The 18,246-nt window shown below is 39.8% G+C and overlaps 1 protein-coding gene across 1 annotated transcript; it reads left to right on the top strand.

Annotated features, from left to right (window-relative positions):
- Window positions 1-203: 203 nt before the first annotated feature.
- On the top strand, window positions 204-17,519 carry LOC122394845 (BCL2/adenovirus E1B 19 kDa protein-interacting protein 3). Its single transcript, XM_043391993.1, has 6 exons — window positions 204-455; window positions 6,560-6,701; window positions 8,567-8,654; window positions 16,485-16,558; window positions 16,692-16,847; window positions 17,126-17,519. Exons 1-6 carry the CDS (start codon window positions 413-415, stop codon window positions 17,175-17,177), a joined length of 555 nt encoding a protein of 184 aa, XP_043247928.1. The 5' UTR covers window positions 204-412; the 3' UTR covers window positions 17,178-17,519.
- Window positions 17,520-18,246: the final 727 nt, after the last annotated feature.

The following is an 18,246-nucleotide window of genomic DNA, read 5'->3' on the forward strand; positions in this document are numbered from 1 at the left end:
TTTAAGATATATTTTAATACGGGTCTGTTATATGAAATTTTATGTTAATTTATTATTTATTTCACGATTATTTCCTTCGCAGTTTTCTAGCAAATAAAGCATAAGAATGTGTGTTGAGTCGTGCAGTGGGAAGAACCATTATGGCTACCGAGGCTATTCCTCGTTTGACTCGAGCGGTATATTAACCCGAAGCGTCACGCTTCGAGCGTGTAGTATGTGATTGGCTGACGTGCGTGTGTGACGTTTCATCAAAACAAAGCACGGTCGCGCGACCGAACAAGCATTTTATCACGGTAATTCGTTGCGGGTGCATCGTCTCTGCACTAACGGAGTTTACGAAAAAAAGTGTTAGTTAACTGTTTCAGAGTGTCGTACTAAGTTAATAGTGGAGCGAGTGCCTTTGGCCAGTGTGATGTCGTCCACCGTGAAATTTACTTCGGATGAGAGTCTAGGCGGTGAGTAGACCGTTGTATTATAGAAAGATGCGAGCAGCTGTCAGTTTAATATCGCGGCCATTTCGCGTGACTGTAGCTAACGCATAAACAAACACGATCTTGCTTCCTTTCGCGTCGTAGACGTATTCATTTGTAAAGCATACTACTCTCAAAGTATTTCGTAATGATATTCGTTTTGTTCTCGAATTAATAAGTGTACAAAGTTGCCGTAATATTAGTCGTGTTTAATTACAAAGATTTTGGCGCGATTATTGCTTGTTTCTAACCTAATACTCATCGGCGTTGTATATACTAAAATAGATGAGTTCGTTCGTTTGAAACTTTGTCGGTCATCATTTGTTCAGGTTGATTGTTTTATAAAAATTGACTGTCCACCGACATTTGACAAATTTAGCGGAAATACGTTAATAATGAGTTACATATTATTCGTACGTTTGTTATAGGCTTTTGCATATTATATATAAACTATTATATATAAAATTTATAAATAAAAAATAGTTGGTTCCGTGTCAGAAAGGACAAATTAAAACAACACGTTTCAGTCTTTTACGTAGAATGGAAAGAAATATTTACGTACACAGTGCCTAGGCCTGACCTTCGACGGATACATTTCGTTTTAGTCTTCCTACCATAAAAAATAATCGCTTTGTGACGGTCGGTAGATTGTGCTTACTTTAAAGTGCGGTTGCCATGAAGGGGAATGACTGAACGTCAGGGGAAACTAATTTTTATTTATGGTTCTTTTCGATGGGTGAAACTTAACCTAAGCGGGACGAATTGCTGGATATTCAATCCATCCAGTCGACATTTAAATCTCGGTATCGTTCGTGCGATGATAATATTCATATCACTGCGGTTCATTTTGGTCTATAAATATCATTATACAAACGATTGTTTCCAGTAATCGTATCATTTATGTACTCGCGTATTATAAAACAACATTGTCTGTAAATTACTATACGGATGTCGTTAATATTTATCATTTCATTGCAAAAACTGTACACAAGACAAAGCATTTTCTACAATTTATCGAACGTAAAAATTACAACGAAGAGAACACATTCTAAAGGTTACTTTCATAGACGTTAAATTGCACGTTGGATAATTAGGTCAGTGCTCTACGAATTTATTTAATTGTTATACTTAAACGGGCCTTAACAAACGTGGTAGTCTGCCAAGTTCAGGGACATCTCCGCGGTGTTAAATTTAGTTCTCAAGTTTGTTGTTTATTTACGATGTTTCGCTGTTTTCGTGATTGTTTTGACAAAATCGTAGGAAAGTCGCAATTTTATTATTATCGGAGAAGCAACGCCGTGACGTTATCGGGTTATTATCACGATACAATGTTTTTTTCAACGTATTGCTACGTGTTTAAAACAACCAAGTAATGTCAACAAGGACAACTAAATTGCACGAGATAATAAATGCAAGAACAAATTCCTGTCGAAAAATAAAATTCTTTTGGGAATTAATAGATCCCAGCACATCGGACCCGGTTTAATTTTAATTTAAGAAGTTGAATTAGCCTGGACGCTCGATACAGAAAAAGTTTATCGTTTCCTGAAGAATGTTCTCTTTCCGGGCCTGCTGCGCAGCCGTAATATTGCTTACGTGACCGTCCTCAGGAGTGTCGAATAGTGACGTCATCCCATGGACGCTATTATATCGAGAAAGCTGATTCGATGCTAGCCCGACGCAGGGGTAGCCTGTTTGGACGTGACCTGACTCATAAATATTGTCCTCCCGGCCCTTTGCTCGGCGAATGTAACCTAAAAGTTACACCTGCACCGTTAGGAAACAAAACAACGCGCACGAAGAGGTAGCTCCGGTCACTTGTAGGAGTTATAAATTCAACGGTGAATTGTAAACATAAGTAGACACGCGATGTGCAACTATATGCTGTTATTTACTTAACCTTGAAAACATTGGTAAAAGAAAGTAGTACAAAGTATAGAATAAAGAATAAAATAAATACAATAAAGTTCAGAAACAGGAGCTACAGAAAGAAAACAGAATCAACGGGCGGAATACCCTGTCATTGATAATGCTCAGCGATGAAAGCGATAGGGTGCGCGCTTGAAGGAGTTAAGGTTAGCAAGGAGAAGATTGTAGAGGAGGGGAATCGAGTTACAATAGTAATTGGAGCTGTAGGTAAAATAACCGTGGTACACATTTAGATTACAATGAACGGAACAGGATAGGTCGTTGTTGCGTACGATGGGGGAAAAAAAATTCCTTTTTTGGGACGAGAAACTTCCGAAATGAGAAACTTCCTTTAAGAAATTGTATCGTCGCCCTACACGCCCTCCCGACGTTTGATCGAAACAGCGGACTGATGAAAAGGGGGACAATGTTCGAGTCTATTTTTAACCGTAACGCCTGTTGGCGAACCTAATTCAATTTATTAAGGCCACCTAACCTGCTGTGATTTCGCGGCACGTGACATTTCCTGGTCATTTGTCGTGCATTCATCTCGTCTGCGTCAATGGAGCAGAGCCCCTCCATCGGCTGCATTTCGCGTAGAACGTTGTCAATCAATCTTAACGCATCGTGTGGACGCTACGGAACGCTCTTTGTTTTTCAGTTCTAGCGTTCGTTCGATGGAACGGAATAAAAATTTTACTTTGTGAATCGCAACGGGGATTCAGGAGTAGGAGTCCGGTCCAATTGCTATAAAACTTATCGAACATGCGAATAAAACGGATAAAGTGGATTATAATTTAAATACCTAACGCAGGCAAGTAAAGTTCAAGTAAAATCTTACAAGATTAAAATTTCTTTGTTCTTTTGGTAATAATAAATTGTTGATTAATTACGAGCATCTTTTTTAGGAAGATTTCTCAAATGAAAGAAACATTTGATTTCGAAAACAAAAGGATTTATTTGTTATGAAAAAGTGTATTTTTAAATTGTGAAATGGGGGCCGACTGTTTGAATTCATCTCGCTCTAAGCTCGTTACTAATCCTCGTTAAACATCATCTTGTTCCTCCGAGCCGTAGGGAGATGTTTATGCGAAACGATTAAAATTTTCTAGAGGCTGCGTCGACAGAAAAGTTTCATCGGTTTGGGTCGTATGCATAGCCGCGCGCATTAAAGCATTCTTGCAGCTTTAAACGTTTCATGATGATGATTCAGAGAATTATACGCCACTGAAAGTAATTAGAGGACCACCTACTCGAACCAGATAATTGATAAGTCGAAAGTAACGCGTACAGTCGTTCGTACACTTATGGTAAATGTTCAATAGATATAAGCTTTAAATATACAAACATTTTTTCGTTCGTTAATTTTTCAGAATTTTGCAAGTTTACACGGATCAGTTGTTAACCGGCTTTTCAACTATAGCGACGAGTAAGTGTTGCCAGCTAAAAAGTGGACAATTGGCAAGGATCGTGATTTTACATTTGCGTAGTTTGCGTTCCAAGTGAATTACTGAAAACACAGTTAGATAGTTTGTACTAGATATTTTCGATTAAAAGACGACGCATCTCCTGCACGGTTTGGTGTGCATACGCTATCAATATTCGTTGTAATTAAACGTGTTTGCCCAAGACGCAAACAGTCTTATGCAGGTAAATATCAAAGAGTGTCAGCCGCGTAGGTTGTTGTTTTCGTACAATAACGAACATGTACGCGGTGCATTCGCCAAGTTAAGATATGCGACCTTGTAGCACATGTGCTTCTTTATTTCGATTAAGTTGGAATAACTCTCTTGAAAATTTTGAAAGGTTATCATTGTCAAAGAATGGTTAAAACTAACCTGACCTTATTGTCTGATAGTTCAGTTAGCATATTTTTTAAACCGTGTATCGGCGTGTCTTGTTCGAATTTGGTGTCTGATAATACACGACAATATCACCAGTTGACGCAACCTTTTCATGTTTATCTTAACGTTATCATAGGAAATTACGTAATGACAGTTTACTATTTTGCTCAGGTCGAGGCTGTTCTCGGAATTCGTTTTCGACGCCATTTCACTTTCAACAAAGCAATTTCATTTCACCAAATTCTGCGCCAAACGATTAGTCGTGATTCTTGCTTACAAATTAAAATTTTGCGATGTTGGAGAACAAAATGCGAAAGAGAAACGATCGTCTATTAGTTCGCAGAACAATTTCGACGTCCCATAAGTCATTATCACCTTAGCGATTAAACGCATGCTGTGCGTGTCACAGTTAATCACGATTCGATCGCCAGACACGACATTAATAAAGACGAAGTAGCAAATTATGTCATCCAGCGGTAATTGCTTAATTCCTGTGTTCGTAAAAATGTGAGATAAGCGACGATTTGCATGGCAAATTGTGACACCACGCTGAGAAAAAGTGAACCAACGAATATAGTCACTAAAGTTTAAGGTTTTGCCGGAAGATGGTTGGCGATAGGATCAGGTTCAACGCGTGTCTAAAAATAACCAATTCAATGCGTATTTTGTAGTCAAGTCTTATCGAGTGGCAGTCGTGGAAAAAGGCACGTTTCATTTTCAAACTTCAAGGCGAAGCAACGTTGGCTATGGTCAGTGCCAATCTTTTCTAGACGTTATCTGCGCGTAACAAACAAGATACTTTTACCGTTGTGGACGTATGTACATACACGATGGAAAATTCTATACAAACTCTGTCGTCGTAAATCGATAAAAATTCATTCCCTTAACACGTGTATGTATAAGAATTCGTCCTTAATGACGTAACATCTGTGTACATACGAAGCAACGAGAAAATACGTATGTGTCAACAGTCACGTACGTCGCGACTTTGCAAATCGTCGAGTACGCCGACAATTAGGCCTGTGACAGGTAATCCTTTGTGTCACGTTTTTTGCAAAATCGATTTGCGGTAAAAATCATTTAATTCTCCCGATAAACGTGCGGACGTGTTTTGCTATCGCCGGCAACTATTGCGACGCGAGTATTACCTAAGAGCAGGCGTTTTTGCGATGTTGTTAATTGGTGCATAAGAAACTGCAACAATGTGTAGAACTTTAACGCACCTTCGTTACAAACATAACAACAAAGTGACGAATCGAAGATACGTTTTTACAAATAGGGATCATTCTTTTTTACGTTGATTACGTACGTAGTGCTGGATCTATAGTTCCGTGAAATAATTGAACGTAAGATTTCACTTCTGTGAAAGCTGGAAGTTCTTTGACCACGAATGATAATGTTACGTTGAGTCGAAAGAGTTTCGTAACTCGATAAATTTGTAACGTTCGATCGGAACATCACGAAACAGAAAATTATGAATCGTAGTTTCCGCGGTGCACTATAAATTTAAAATGAAATGTTCGATGATCGACATATAGTTCGCGTTTTACAAAGAATATTCCGCGATTCTTTCGCGATCGAATAGGCGATTTCACGCGTGTAATATTTAATCGCGGAAGAGCACCGATTCCGGATTTGCAAACAATGGGGGGCCGTCTCGCGAGAGCCACGCTTCCAGCGCGGCGATTTCGCGAATGATTAATTAAAAGTCCTACGGCGGTTTTCCCACCAACGAACCAGGATAGATTTCTCCGTAGTATCGAACTCTACCAGGTCAATCGTATAATCGCGATATTTTCTGACGCAATACACTATATAATTGCTACGTCAGAGCTAACGGACCTTGTCCATGAACTTCTCTGATAATCGAGTCGAAGATTGCACGATAATGGTCTCTCGCGCGATCGTGTTTTACGATTTACGTTTTACGTTTTCGCGAACGCGAACCTTCACAGACGTCCACGCGTGTTGATTTTTCGCGCGAGAACTTCCGGATTCTACTACGCGTTGCTGTAATACGTACATCGACATAAATATTTCCTTTTCTAATCAGTCGTATATTCTCAAATTTAGCGAAGTGTTGAAACGTCGATTGGGTCACTGTGTTCAAAGGGTCATTGCAACGAATGCACTCGACACGCGACACGCGTTTCACGCCTCGCTCGAAACTATCTACCGCGCATGCGTACGCTCGTCCTCGCGCGCAATAGAAAATTAATACTACCGTGGTCTTCGGTGTTATCAGACGTCGTTGTATATTTAAAACTTTTCTAGGCTAATAGTTTTCTCTATCTACGTTGTTTGAGAATAACGTTCTTATTTTATTTATATTTGCAGAGTCATGGGTGGAACTGAATCCTGTACCCGACAGGGTAACGCCACTACCGTTCGGTAGCGGCGGAGAGGAGTATTTGCGACTTCTGAGAGAAGCACAAAGGGATTCCACACAGTCTTCCCGCCGGGATACACCGAGAGACAGGTAAAGACATTTTCCAGTAAAATGTCCGACCGTGGACGTTAGCGGACAACCCTAAATTTAGGAACGAAATAACGAAAACGGCATGCACCGAGTCACGCAAGAGTGCATGCAAAGAAAACCAACGACATAGTCATTTAAAAACTATGTATGGTTCCACCGGAGGACTCAGCAAAGTATTAATATTTGATTGTCCACCAGCGTCGCTTGGGGCACGAAAGCCCCGATATACAGGGTGTCCAGAGGTCAAAAGACGATAATCAAGAATATAAATTTGTTGATTGAGGATTCTTTAAAAAGTTATTAAAAAATTAAATTACAAAATTTCAAATCATTCATGGAAAAATTATTTTCGGTTGCGGGGGTCAATTGCAATCATTTTTGGTGAATAGACATACCCCCGAAATCTTACCCATTTTCGAGAAAAAAATTTGGGTAGGTACTGAAATTTTTCGGCGAAAAAAAATTTTTCAAATCGTTCTAAAAAAATTATCTTCCGTTGCAGACGTCGATTACAATCATTTTTGGTCATTACACATACCTCCGAAATCCTTCGCATTTTCGAGAAAAAAATTCGAGCAGGTGCCTAAATTTTTCGGGTAAATTAAAAAATTTCAAATCATTCTAAAAAAATTATTTTCGGTTGCAGGGGTCAATTGCAATCATTTTTGGTGAATAGACACACCCCCGAAATCCTCCGTATTTTCGAGAAAAAAATTCTTTACCGAAAATATACCGTGTGACCGGAAATGTTTCTATATCTTTTTAACGAAGCCTCAATCAACAAATTAGTATCCTTGATTTTCGTCTTATTTTGGCCTCTAGAATCTCCCATTAAAATTTTTCGAATGATTCAAAATAGGATTGAAATTTGAATCACTATAATAATTGTGAGTTTTAAACCCCGGGGATGGTTTGGTTTCTGTTCGCGTGTACGAGTGAGGATAGTGTCCCCAAGTGGAGAAAAAAGGAACAAGTAGCATGAGTCAGACGATGTCGAGGAGTTCTTCGTAGCAGACGAGGGAAGAATGTTTTTCTGGGCTTCTTTGTGCACGTAGGTGCCGGCATGTTTCAAGGACCATCGAATAAAAGAAAGACGAGAAGCCAAAACAAAACCCACCGTATCTGCGATCTGCCTTCACAAATGACTTCTTCCAAAACCTAGTTGTGGAAACTCTGCTCTCGAGAAATAGCGTTCGTGCATTCTAAACAAAACATTCGATTCGACGGGACGCTAAAACGTTGCAATTTACGGCGCAGTTCTTTCCCTGGGTTTTTCAAATGCGTTTCGCGATAACGCTTTTCCAAGGTTGCGCGCGCAGTCAGCTTAACGAGACGTCGAGGTCACGAGATAATAACGAACCATTATCCATGCTGCATCTTCGAAAACTGATTGATTTTTCATGATAAAAGAGGAGCAAACGAACTCTCTCGACAAGTATTTCGTGTTTATTTCCTTGTTCTGGCGCACCTTGCGCGTTTCGGTTCCCCGCAACCTTCGCCTCACGATTTAGCCGCAGATGGTCGATGATCTCATCCGGTGGATGACAGTTTTCTCTTATTTTTATCGCCTCGTGCAAAGTATTTAAAAAAAGAAACTATCGTACGATGATAGGTCATTCGATACCGAGTCGTTTGCGTAAAAACGAAATTCACGAAGTCATCGATAAACATAGTAAACGGAAACTAGTAGGAGGTGTGATTTCAGCTGACTAAGCTGTGAGAAAGATAATTTGATATACCCGGAAAATCGCGTAATTACGTATATTCTTGCAAACGACTACAGACAAGGCGTTGTAGAGTTCGTTCTTCGATAAAATAGAATCCTTAAGGAATCGTATAAAATTTCTTTACATGTTCTATTGCAGCCCGAAGAGTCCACCAAACAGCCCCAACACGGAACTCTCAACCGAAGACGAACTCAAGGGTGTCTATATAAATTACAGCTGTAATAAGGTCAGTTTGCATAATCGATTTCTAAAACCATTCGTCAATTGCAAAGAAAAACTAAACGTGTCATCGTAACGGTGTGCATATACATAAAAAATTGTGTGTACACTCGAGGGCGTTGAAAGGATTTAATAGTAAATAATTTTAAATTAAAATTATTGAAAATTAAAAATTTAATGTACAAATTGCCCGTCACTTTCATTTAAAAATTGAAATAAGTCGTAACAAAGTAAAAGTATTGGAAAATGTTTTTAGTTTAAAATAAAAAATTAATTGAATAATTTTTATATAAATAATAGATTTATATTAATAAATTTTATTTAAATTATATTTATATTAATTTATTATTTATTATTATTTTTAAATAAAATATTTATATTATATTTAATTAATATTATTTAAAATAATTTAAAATCGATCGGTGGAATGGACATTGGGGGACTCCTATTTGGTAAAATGTGTTTCTAGTGTCGTTCCGCCAATCAGAAGCCTAGCGCCATATATGCGCCGTGACCTCGTGACAGATTCAATGCCCCTCTCCCACTATACACACGAACAAACGCTCTATTCAACAAATACATATTTCTTTTTTTAATAGTCAAAACCGTATTGTGACCGGGTGACCTTAAACAGCTTTCTTACGTAAAAAGAATTTTCTAGACATATTTTTCCTCTTTACTTAAAGAGCTGTAAAGTCAACAATGTTTAAATATCCCCATTTCTGCGGAATAACGCTACTATTGTTATTGTGAAAGTAGTGGTCGATAAGTTCGCGCGAATACCGTCGCTTCTTGTTGACCATCGATCGTTGACCAACACACATTAGCAAGGACGCCCTTCGTATCGTTTCACACGGATTCTCTTTCAACATTTCCTCCAACCTTATGGTACGCATAGGTACAGAGGATCGTCGTTAGCTCGAAAATCAGGATTCTTTCCGTGGTTTGCACATGCTTTCAGCAGTGCTTGAAAGGGGCATGCAACAACTGGTTTTATCGAACGAAAGAGTCGGTCACACTTTCTATGCAAGGTCTACAGATCGCTGACTCCTCGAGCGCGCCGTGTATCCCTTCTAAGCTCGTGTTACGGAACAACACACGTGTGTTCGGTACAACCGTATAAAACGTATAAAACGTGATTCGTTTGCAACATTTTATTCGACGGGAATATAAAAAACAGTACAATTATAAGAAGAAAAAATAACGATGTTTAACTTTATCTTTAAAAAAACATTTTTGAACTTGCGCTCCTCCGAGATACAGAAATCAATAAACCTATTCAAATCGAGCACGATAACGATGTATCGTGTACACTGTTTACTCGCGATTTGTTTCTGCGGGGTGTCTCCGGTATCATCGCGAGAATTATCTTTATCGGATGGAAAAACAACGAATTTTTTTATCACGGTTCGTTGCGATTTTCTCGTTCCGCGGGACACGTACGTAACTACATATGTTTGTTCCGCCGCGGAACACGCGATCCCCTCGGCAGTTATCGTTTGAACGCACTGTCCGATTTATCGTCGACCAGGGACGATAACGATAGCAATAAGAAAGACAATTGTATCGGTGTAGGATGAGTAATACCGATAATAAGCCGACAAGAAGAACGCGCGGTCGTGAGGATTTTCCATGAGTCAGTTTCTCAACTTTGTTGTTTCGAGTATGTCGGGCTACCTTTCTTTGTATATACACGCCTTTGTGGGAGGCGAGGTCTTTGAAAGTGCACTAGCCTCTCTACTAGCCTTAAACCTTGGAAAGGCACACCGTTTCCACGGACTATGCGCCACGCGTCGCGCTGGGGCTCTTTCAGGTATAAAATTCTGCAAAAAATTCACTGAAATATACTTTCGAGTACCATGGGAAAATTAAAGAACATTTTAATATCGTATTTAATTGCACCTCGTGAAATAAAAATTTTACTGGGGCCATGAGACTCCAGAGTGCCATTTCAGGGTTAACAGTTAAATAAGGTATTAAAAATAGAAATCCAAGGCTATTTGTTTGTCCCGTATCGGACCAGTTTTGCAACAGACATGGTAAAAAATTGGTCTTCATTGGCACAGCGTAGGACAGAGCGTCTCGACGTTTATTGAGCGTTGCGGAACAAACGACCTTGATATTCTATTGCCAAGAAACACCAACGTTACTATACAGTTGTAAAGATTCTGTGACGCAGAAACGGGGCCTGATACGTGCGACGATAATCAGATGCGCATATTCGTTATATGTGTATTTATTTAACCAAGGATGGCCAAGTTCGCGCGACCAGCGGGTGCAGTTAAAAGTATACTTCTCCAAACACGCTCTCTATTGTTCGAAACCTTGCCAAACATTTAAAAAAAAAATACATGTTTCAAACAAAGCACACGTTTGGGGCTCCGTGAATAATTTATAATTCTAATTTATCGATTGGAAAATAATTTTATCGCATAATTAAATACCATATACGGTCCGCGTTTAAACACGATTTTCCTCATTCTCCGTTTATCGGGGACGCCGCTATTTAATAACGCATCTAAAAATAGAAACAGCTGCGGATCTCGTTGGATCGCGAAGTTAAGAAACACACGGTAAATACCAAAGATAAAGATGGCCTTTTTGCAACGTTAAAAAGTTGAATTTAACTTGTACGAGAACTCGAGTTTCCTTGCACTGGAGGCGTTGTTGTTTTTTAAAACTAGTAGATTCTTTGGCTAATGGCCAATAGTGATCGAATGCGTGTTTCGTCACGGGATGGAAACTCCTATGCGGGTACGCCATAGATCGTTCACCTGCTTTCGTGTTCTCCGGTATTGCGCGTGTGTTGTTGCCCCGTTACGACGTATCACGCGATCGCGAGCGAGCGAATCGGCGTTCGCTGCGCTCGTGCTCTTCATCTCCGCCGCAAAAACCGGTCTTCGCCGCGGTTCGCGCATTGCGTGGTCGAGAAACGGGCTCGAATCGCGACAAGAAACGCTCGGAGAAGAGAAACACTCGATACACTCGACCGCGGTACGCTTGTTGGGATTAAGTCAACCTAGCCGTTATGCTCATTCCGCGCGAACGCACTGTTGCTGTTCCATGGAACGCGTTAAACACGGCCATGCTTCGTCAGCCGTACGTTGCTGCATTCGATACATTTTATTTCAACGCTAGAATTACCGACAATTATTCTCTATTTACTTAGATAGATCTCATCATTCATTCTCTTATAAAAAACCACGGTTTCGATCAATCTTTTATAAGTAACAGCGCATGACTTATATTTTATACATTTAGTCTATCATAATAGACCTGGTAGATACTACTTTCACGCAGTCTAATCTCTTAATTTAGTTTTGAACCCTTAGTCGTTAACACTTTACCGACCGATAGCCTATTAATCGACTGTTTTACCGGCCAACGCTTACCGACCGATAGCCGATTAATCAACCGCTACCGGTCGGTAAAGTGTTAAGACCAAGGCAATCTTTGCCCCATTTCTTCTCTAATTCCTTCAGCACAGATTTTTCTACAATTTCTCGCTCTCAGGTTGTTACAATCCTTATCTTTCAGGCCGCCATTGATACATTCTTGCCACTGTATCTCTCTTTCTCCCATTTCTCACGCTCTTCCGTAATGCATACAAAGTTTAAGGAGTCGGAGAAATAACAGTAACATTTTCTACCTGCGTTTATTCGCTAACGGGTTTCCTCGCAGGACGTTTCCACGTCTACGTTTCCGTCTCGCGAGAAACAAACCGCGCGATAGAAATTTCTCTTTCGCGAACGACATTGTGAGAGCAACACGTTCCACTTCCATACAATCCAAACTTGGCTTCTCTCACAATCGTGCGTGCGTTTCTCACGAATGCAAAAAAAAAACCTCGATACGAGGCTGTACAATCTCTGTTTTCTTGTTTGGACGTGCGTCGAAGCTGCGATATCGTTACATTTAATTTCGTACGCTAAACATTTTCTTTATTTTCTTCTCTAAATGTTATCCTATGGAGCGGCAAGTTTACGGCATTCCGTGGTAAAAATAACCGTACCAAGAGCTTGTTTCGGACGTCCTTTCACATTTGTCTTGCTCCCTGAACGTAATCCCATCTGGTTTCCATTTAGTTTGCTCGGGATATACGACCGGTTAACTTGAATTTACCCTTTGAAACAAGTATTTTAAACAACCCAGTAACTCCTGGTTTAAATAACCGAATAACATTCGGGAAACGGGGTTCGTCGATGAGCCTTTCGAGCTGCCTCCATAGTGGTACGTGGCGAAATGCGGTTGCTAAGGGTTCTCCATTGAACGAGCCCGCAGCGTGCCCGCCGGTAGATGTAATTCTCCGGTTATTACGCTCGCGGGCGAGTAGTGGGAGATTCCGAATAAAAAAAAAAAAAAATCCGAAACGATTACCGGCAAAGAAAGAGCAACAGGGAGGGATTCTGCCTTTTTAACCGCGTCGCAGCAGTGATCGACCAATCCGAAACCAGACACGAGATCACACCATGCGCAATATCGAACGAATTCGTCGGATCCCAGAGGTCGTTTACCTAGTGCAACACATGCGTGACCCGGTTTCTTTCGATTTTATCTCGATATCGATTTCTTTCTTCGAGCATCGATGATAAACGAAAGAGCTAATTGTTCTCCAGAATAAGCATAGCGTATCCTGTAACATAGATTTCGATCAGAACAAAGGAAACGTTAGTTTAGATACTGCGTATGACTAATTAATATCTACGTCCATAGCTCACGATTATTAATTCTTAATGTCGTGATAAATTTATAATCATGGTCGCAGTAATGCGGAGTAAGTACATTGTGCAAGCTTGTGCTACCTCTTTTCTAGAGGATAATTTGTACATCGGGGTATCTAGACTCTATCATCGCTGAATGAATTATGTAATACTAACCGCGTCTAGAGACGCCCAACAACTTGAGAACTCCTCGAACGAAATCGTAAGTGTTAAGGTCCTTTTCCACGGTGCAGACATAGTGTTCTTCGTACGATGCTCGGAAAGGTATTTGTCCGACGCTTCGTCTTCGCGGCCTGAATACCAAAGAGAACAGTGACACGCGTGGAACGATAGTAAATTCTTAAATGCAAATAAACAAGCAAAATTTCTGCCACGTCGTCCTTGTACTAATCGTAACTCTTCCACGACCTAGTAGAGCCTTGTAAAAACTATTGCTTTCCAATTATTGGTATTTGTCTTAATTGACTCCATGATGGTCTTCCAATACGGTGACTCGATCGACGCAAGTCCTTCTCAGGTAATTTCTCATTAGTCGCAACGCCATAGCTCGAGTCCTTGGTGCTCGTTTGCTTAAGAACGTTGCATTTTAGCTGTTGCACAGAGGTATAGCCTCAACCATAATCTCTCTGTTATGATACGTTTATCCCCTTTTCGATTTACGAGTCTGTCGTGAGTTCGATCTGGGTATCGTGATAGTTCGCCAAGTTAGGCCAGGTTTACGATGTACGCTGGATTCTTTTTTTAACGCCGCTGGATGCGTGGCTTCCAGATCTAAATTGTAACGGGAAAGAGGTTCCATAAATTAGTCTACCAACGGGTCGGGGAACCGATAAAACCGATTTAGAAACGACACGATCTTCCCAAGTTCTTCCTGCTGCCTTCGCTCGAAATAACATTACAATTTTTAAATAATAGTTTCGATAAATTAGTCTAAAGCCACACGGTGTGGCTCTGGTGTGTGAAATCCATTATACGTGCTTCCAAGCTGAGAGATTGGTGTCAGTTTATAGTCGAGCTTTATTACGCATTAGTCCGAATGGAGTCGACACTATTTCGAGAAATGGTACACGCCTCGACGAACTTGCAAGACAATTATAATAAATTGGACCGTGATTTACAAGCCGGCGATATCGCTAGGTGTGTCCTACGGAAGATAACATTGTTTTCATCGTTATTTTAGGAGTACAATACGTATACATCGTAATCAAGCGCTTGCATTTTATATTTTCAAACAACGTCGCCGTAATTAAATCTTCGTCGATAAGGTAGGTCGTTATTTCGTGTCGTAATAAGCTCCCAGCAAATATTCGCGTATATAACAGGTACGAGTGGGTGCATTACAATTGCACCTGCGAATGTTTGCGTAGAATGCGTGAAAAATGTGACGAATGGCGCGAACAATGAAGTTGCAATGGATATTTATAACGGAGTCGAGCGGTTATCGACGACGACAGGTTTCGATGGCGTTGTTTAAAAAGAGACTGGCTATCAGTTTTCTAGAGGTCACGTTAAGTGCAATATGCGTCACAGGTGGCACATGATGGGCTCGCTGGTGTTGGTAAACGAGTCGTTGTTCAATTACAAGCTTTGTTTTTTCATTCCTCTACGTTTCAAGACACTCCATTTCCGTCGTAATTTACGAGTTTTTTTCGTTGTTAAATAAAGTTCTTCTTCCTTAACGTGCTTCGTCTTTCGATCTGTAAACAATTGATAGCAGTAAATTACTGTACATTTTATTATCGCAAATGCAATGTTTGAAATAGAAATTTCTTGAAAAATTCTATCTCGCGTTAATGAATTAAAGAAACGTTTATTTTACCATTTTCATTTCGCTCACTTAGCTTTCTCGCTGGCTGGTATATTTTGTTTGCTATTTCTTCTAATTAAATTATTTCTACGGGCAATATGTTCAAACAAAAGAAGATTCGTAGTTCGTTCGCTAAGTTGTCGTATTTAGGTTTCGCGTTTGGTCGATAAATTGTCATACGTTATCGCCGATAATGATAAGTGCTCGATACAACGAACGGAACTGTGAACGATGTGTCACGGAAGTTCCCGGGACTAGTAAACGAAAATTCCCTCGCATTTCATCGAAATCGAAATTTTATAAGTCGGTTCGAAACAGCCTCGAAATACAAACTGAAACGTTTAGAAAGTTGCGATTTTAATGCGAAAAGAAAACTACTTTGCGCTGTCTATACGCTTCGCTCTGAAAAATATAACCTAAAATAGTAAAGATAATTAAAAAATCAAATAAAAGTGCAGAAGTTTATCGTTCGAAATATTATAACCAGGCACGAGCACACGAGCGCGAAATATGGATTTAGGTCGTCGGAGTTCTGGTGACAGGATGGATTGTTTACAAACAAGTATACGTTTCGTTTAATTGCGAGGCGTACACGGGCGTATCTAACGATACGACAATCGCGCTCGCGTCGCGATTGGCCGGCCGCCAATAGAAGCTATTTTTGGATGCCTCTCATACTCCTCTCGAAGTCATTCACAGATAAGAGGTGCATGAGAAGACACGCTTCTTGCGTTTCGCCGCAGACTTTTTCGACGGTTGCCATTATCTCGGTGCAATAAATATTCTGAATCATCGTTAATGCGCGCAGCTCTCCGGTTAAACCTACAGCCGAGATTTCGCAACTGTGGATTTATTTCAATAAGATAAGTCACCGACAAGGGATGATCGTTTCTCTGCTTTATCGGTCTGTCACAAATTCGAACGTGAATTATAATTTCTTGTAAGAAAAAGTTAACGTCGTCTGCAACGAAGCATAGTAGACTTACAGTCGGCTATCAAATTTTATTGGAGGTTAGGAAACCGATCTTTATGTCGCGCTTCCAATGACGCGTTCGTTTCGCCGTGTTGGTGGAAACCGTATAGCAGAAAACTCGAACGAGCTTTGCGTTATACGTTACAGGCCGGGTAAACCGACACCGGCGTGATTTTAATTCAATGCAGACGCTACATAGAATCGTGTGCATCTTTAGTTTCACCGGATGATACGAGATCCCGGTGCGACTTTAAACGCTTTCAAATCGGATTTCCAGGGATTATTAACTCTGTGCTTCGACAAATTGCTTAACGATCTTTGTTTCGTTCTGTGCAGGATCCCGATCTATTGGAGAAGAACACCGACTGGATCTACGAATGGAGTTCGCGCCCGGATCAGGTGCCGCCAAAGTACGCGAAATATTCGATCTTTAAATATTCAAGAGACTTGCGACTTTACGTTTCTATGATAGAACAAACTTCTTTCGTATTTTTCTTCGAATCCTCGACCTCTATGTTTATCCACGTTGTTTTTGCGTTTCAGAGACTGGAAATTCAAGCATCCTCTAGGAATGAACAAAAAAAAATCATACAGCATTCGTACCACGAAAGTCGGCAAGATTGGGTTGTTTTCTAAAGAGGTCCTCTACACTCTTTTTATTACAAACATTCTATCTGTCTTGGTTGGCGCTGGCTTGGGGTAAGGAAACATTTGCTTAATTTTTCTGCCAAGAAACATCTGCGCAACCCAGTTACATTCAATTATTTCATTACATCGGGTATACGTTCGTTATTACGTTCAGCATGATGTCTTAAATAAAATAGTATTATTGTTTCCTTTACCTTATCTCCTTAACGAGGCTCGAGTACTCCATTATATTTTTCCCACGAAGTGTACCGTTCGTCGATGCGAATCATTCCATAGAAAAGCCGTAACGAGACGCGTTCTTATATTTTTAAAACGTCTCTCATTCGCAGAGTTTGGCTAACCAGGCGGGGATCGATAACGTCCAGCGTGACCATTGAGTGAAAAAACATAGCCAGGGACGCGAATGTGAGGATTGCTGCGCTTGAATTTGCAAAAAGAATGGAGTAGAGGATTGTTCCATATTGAGCTACAAGAAAGACTGAAGAGCAAAGAGGGTCGATCGAGCCTAAAAAAAAAAAAAGAAAAAGAAATGAAACACGCAACACAATTATTTCGATTACCTCCGATTTTAATATTAGCACTATTCGTTTTAACCTTTTCCCGCCCGCAAAACTTAACGGTGTACTTATTGAACGCCTTATTATCCTATAAGTCGTATGCAATTATATGCTTAGGGAGAAAATGCTAAAATATGAAAAAAAATGAAAAAAAACATAATAAGAATAATATGATTTATTATTATAGACTAGTGTTGTTGAGGAAAGAAGAACATATCCAATTTTATACTGTTTCTAATGCGTTTCTATCTGCGATAGTTCATAGATGATAGCTTGGATAGTATTTATCGATAATTAATTATTACTTGTTACTCGGAGCTAAAACAGAGTTTAGCGAAGATACAGAATGTTTATGTTGGGAGTGGACAGATGTGTATTGTTCGAACATGTATGAAAAAAAAAAAGAGAAAGGATGTAGCATAATAATGAGACAAAATGAATAATGGTAAGAAAGGAATTGTGAAAATTCTGCTGCATTGAAATGAACGTTCAATGTTGGCACGAATAAAAAGCGATCGCGTTTAAACGCGATGAACGTCGTATTCGATTGATACAATTAGTGGTTTCCTCTTTCGGCGGAGTAATAATTGAAATCCTTTTCATAACATACAGTATGATTAGGCGAGCGTTGATCAAGAATGATGTATGTGTATAACTTTTGTTCCGTATTCGTGTTTCTGGGTTTATAAAGTTTACGACGGTCAAGAAGGTATAAAAATGATGAATTTATGTATTTAGTTACTGATTTTAATTTAATTTTAATTTAATTGTGAATTAAATGCCGGACTGACCTGGTTCGAATACAAATATTTACTTCGATCGACATATTTGTAATCGTATCGATCGATTCGAGTCAATTTAATTCCATTTTCCACAAAACTTAATTGTGAATT

Source organism: Colletes gigas, unplaced genomic scaffold, assembly GCF_013123115.1.
Source record: "Colletes gigas isolate AHSC1104 unplaced genomic scaffold, ASM1312311v1 Colletes_gigas_Sc00004, whole genome shotgun sequence".
Classification (NCBI taxonomy): Eukaryota; Metazoa; Arthropoda; class Insecta; order Hymenoptera; family Colletidae; genus Colletes; species Colletes gigas.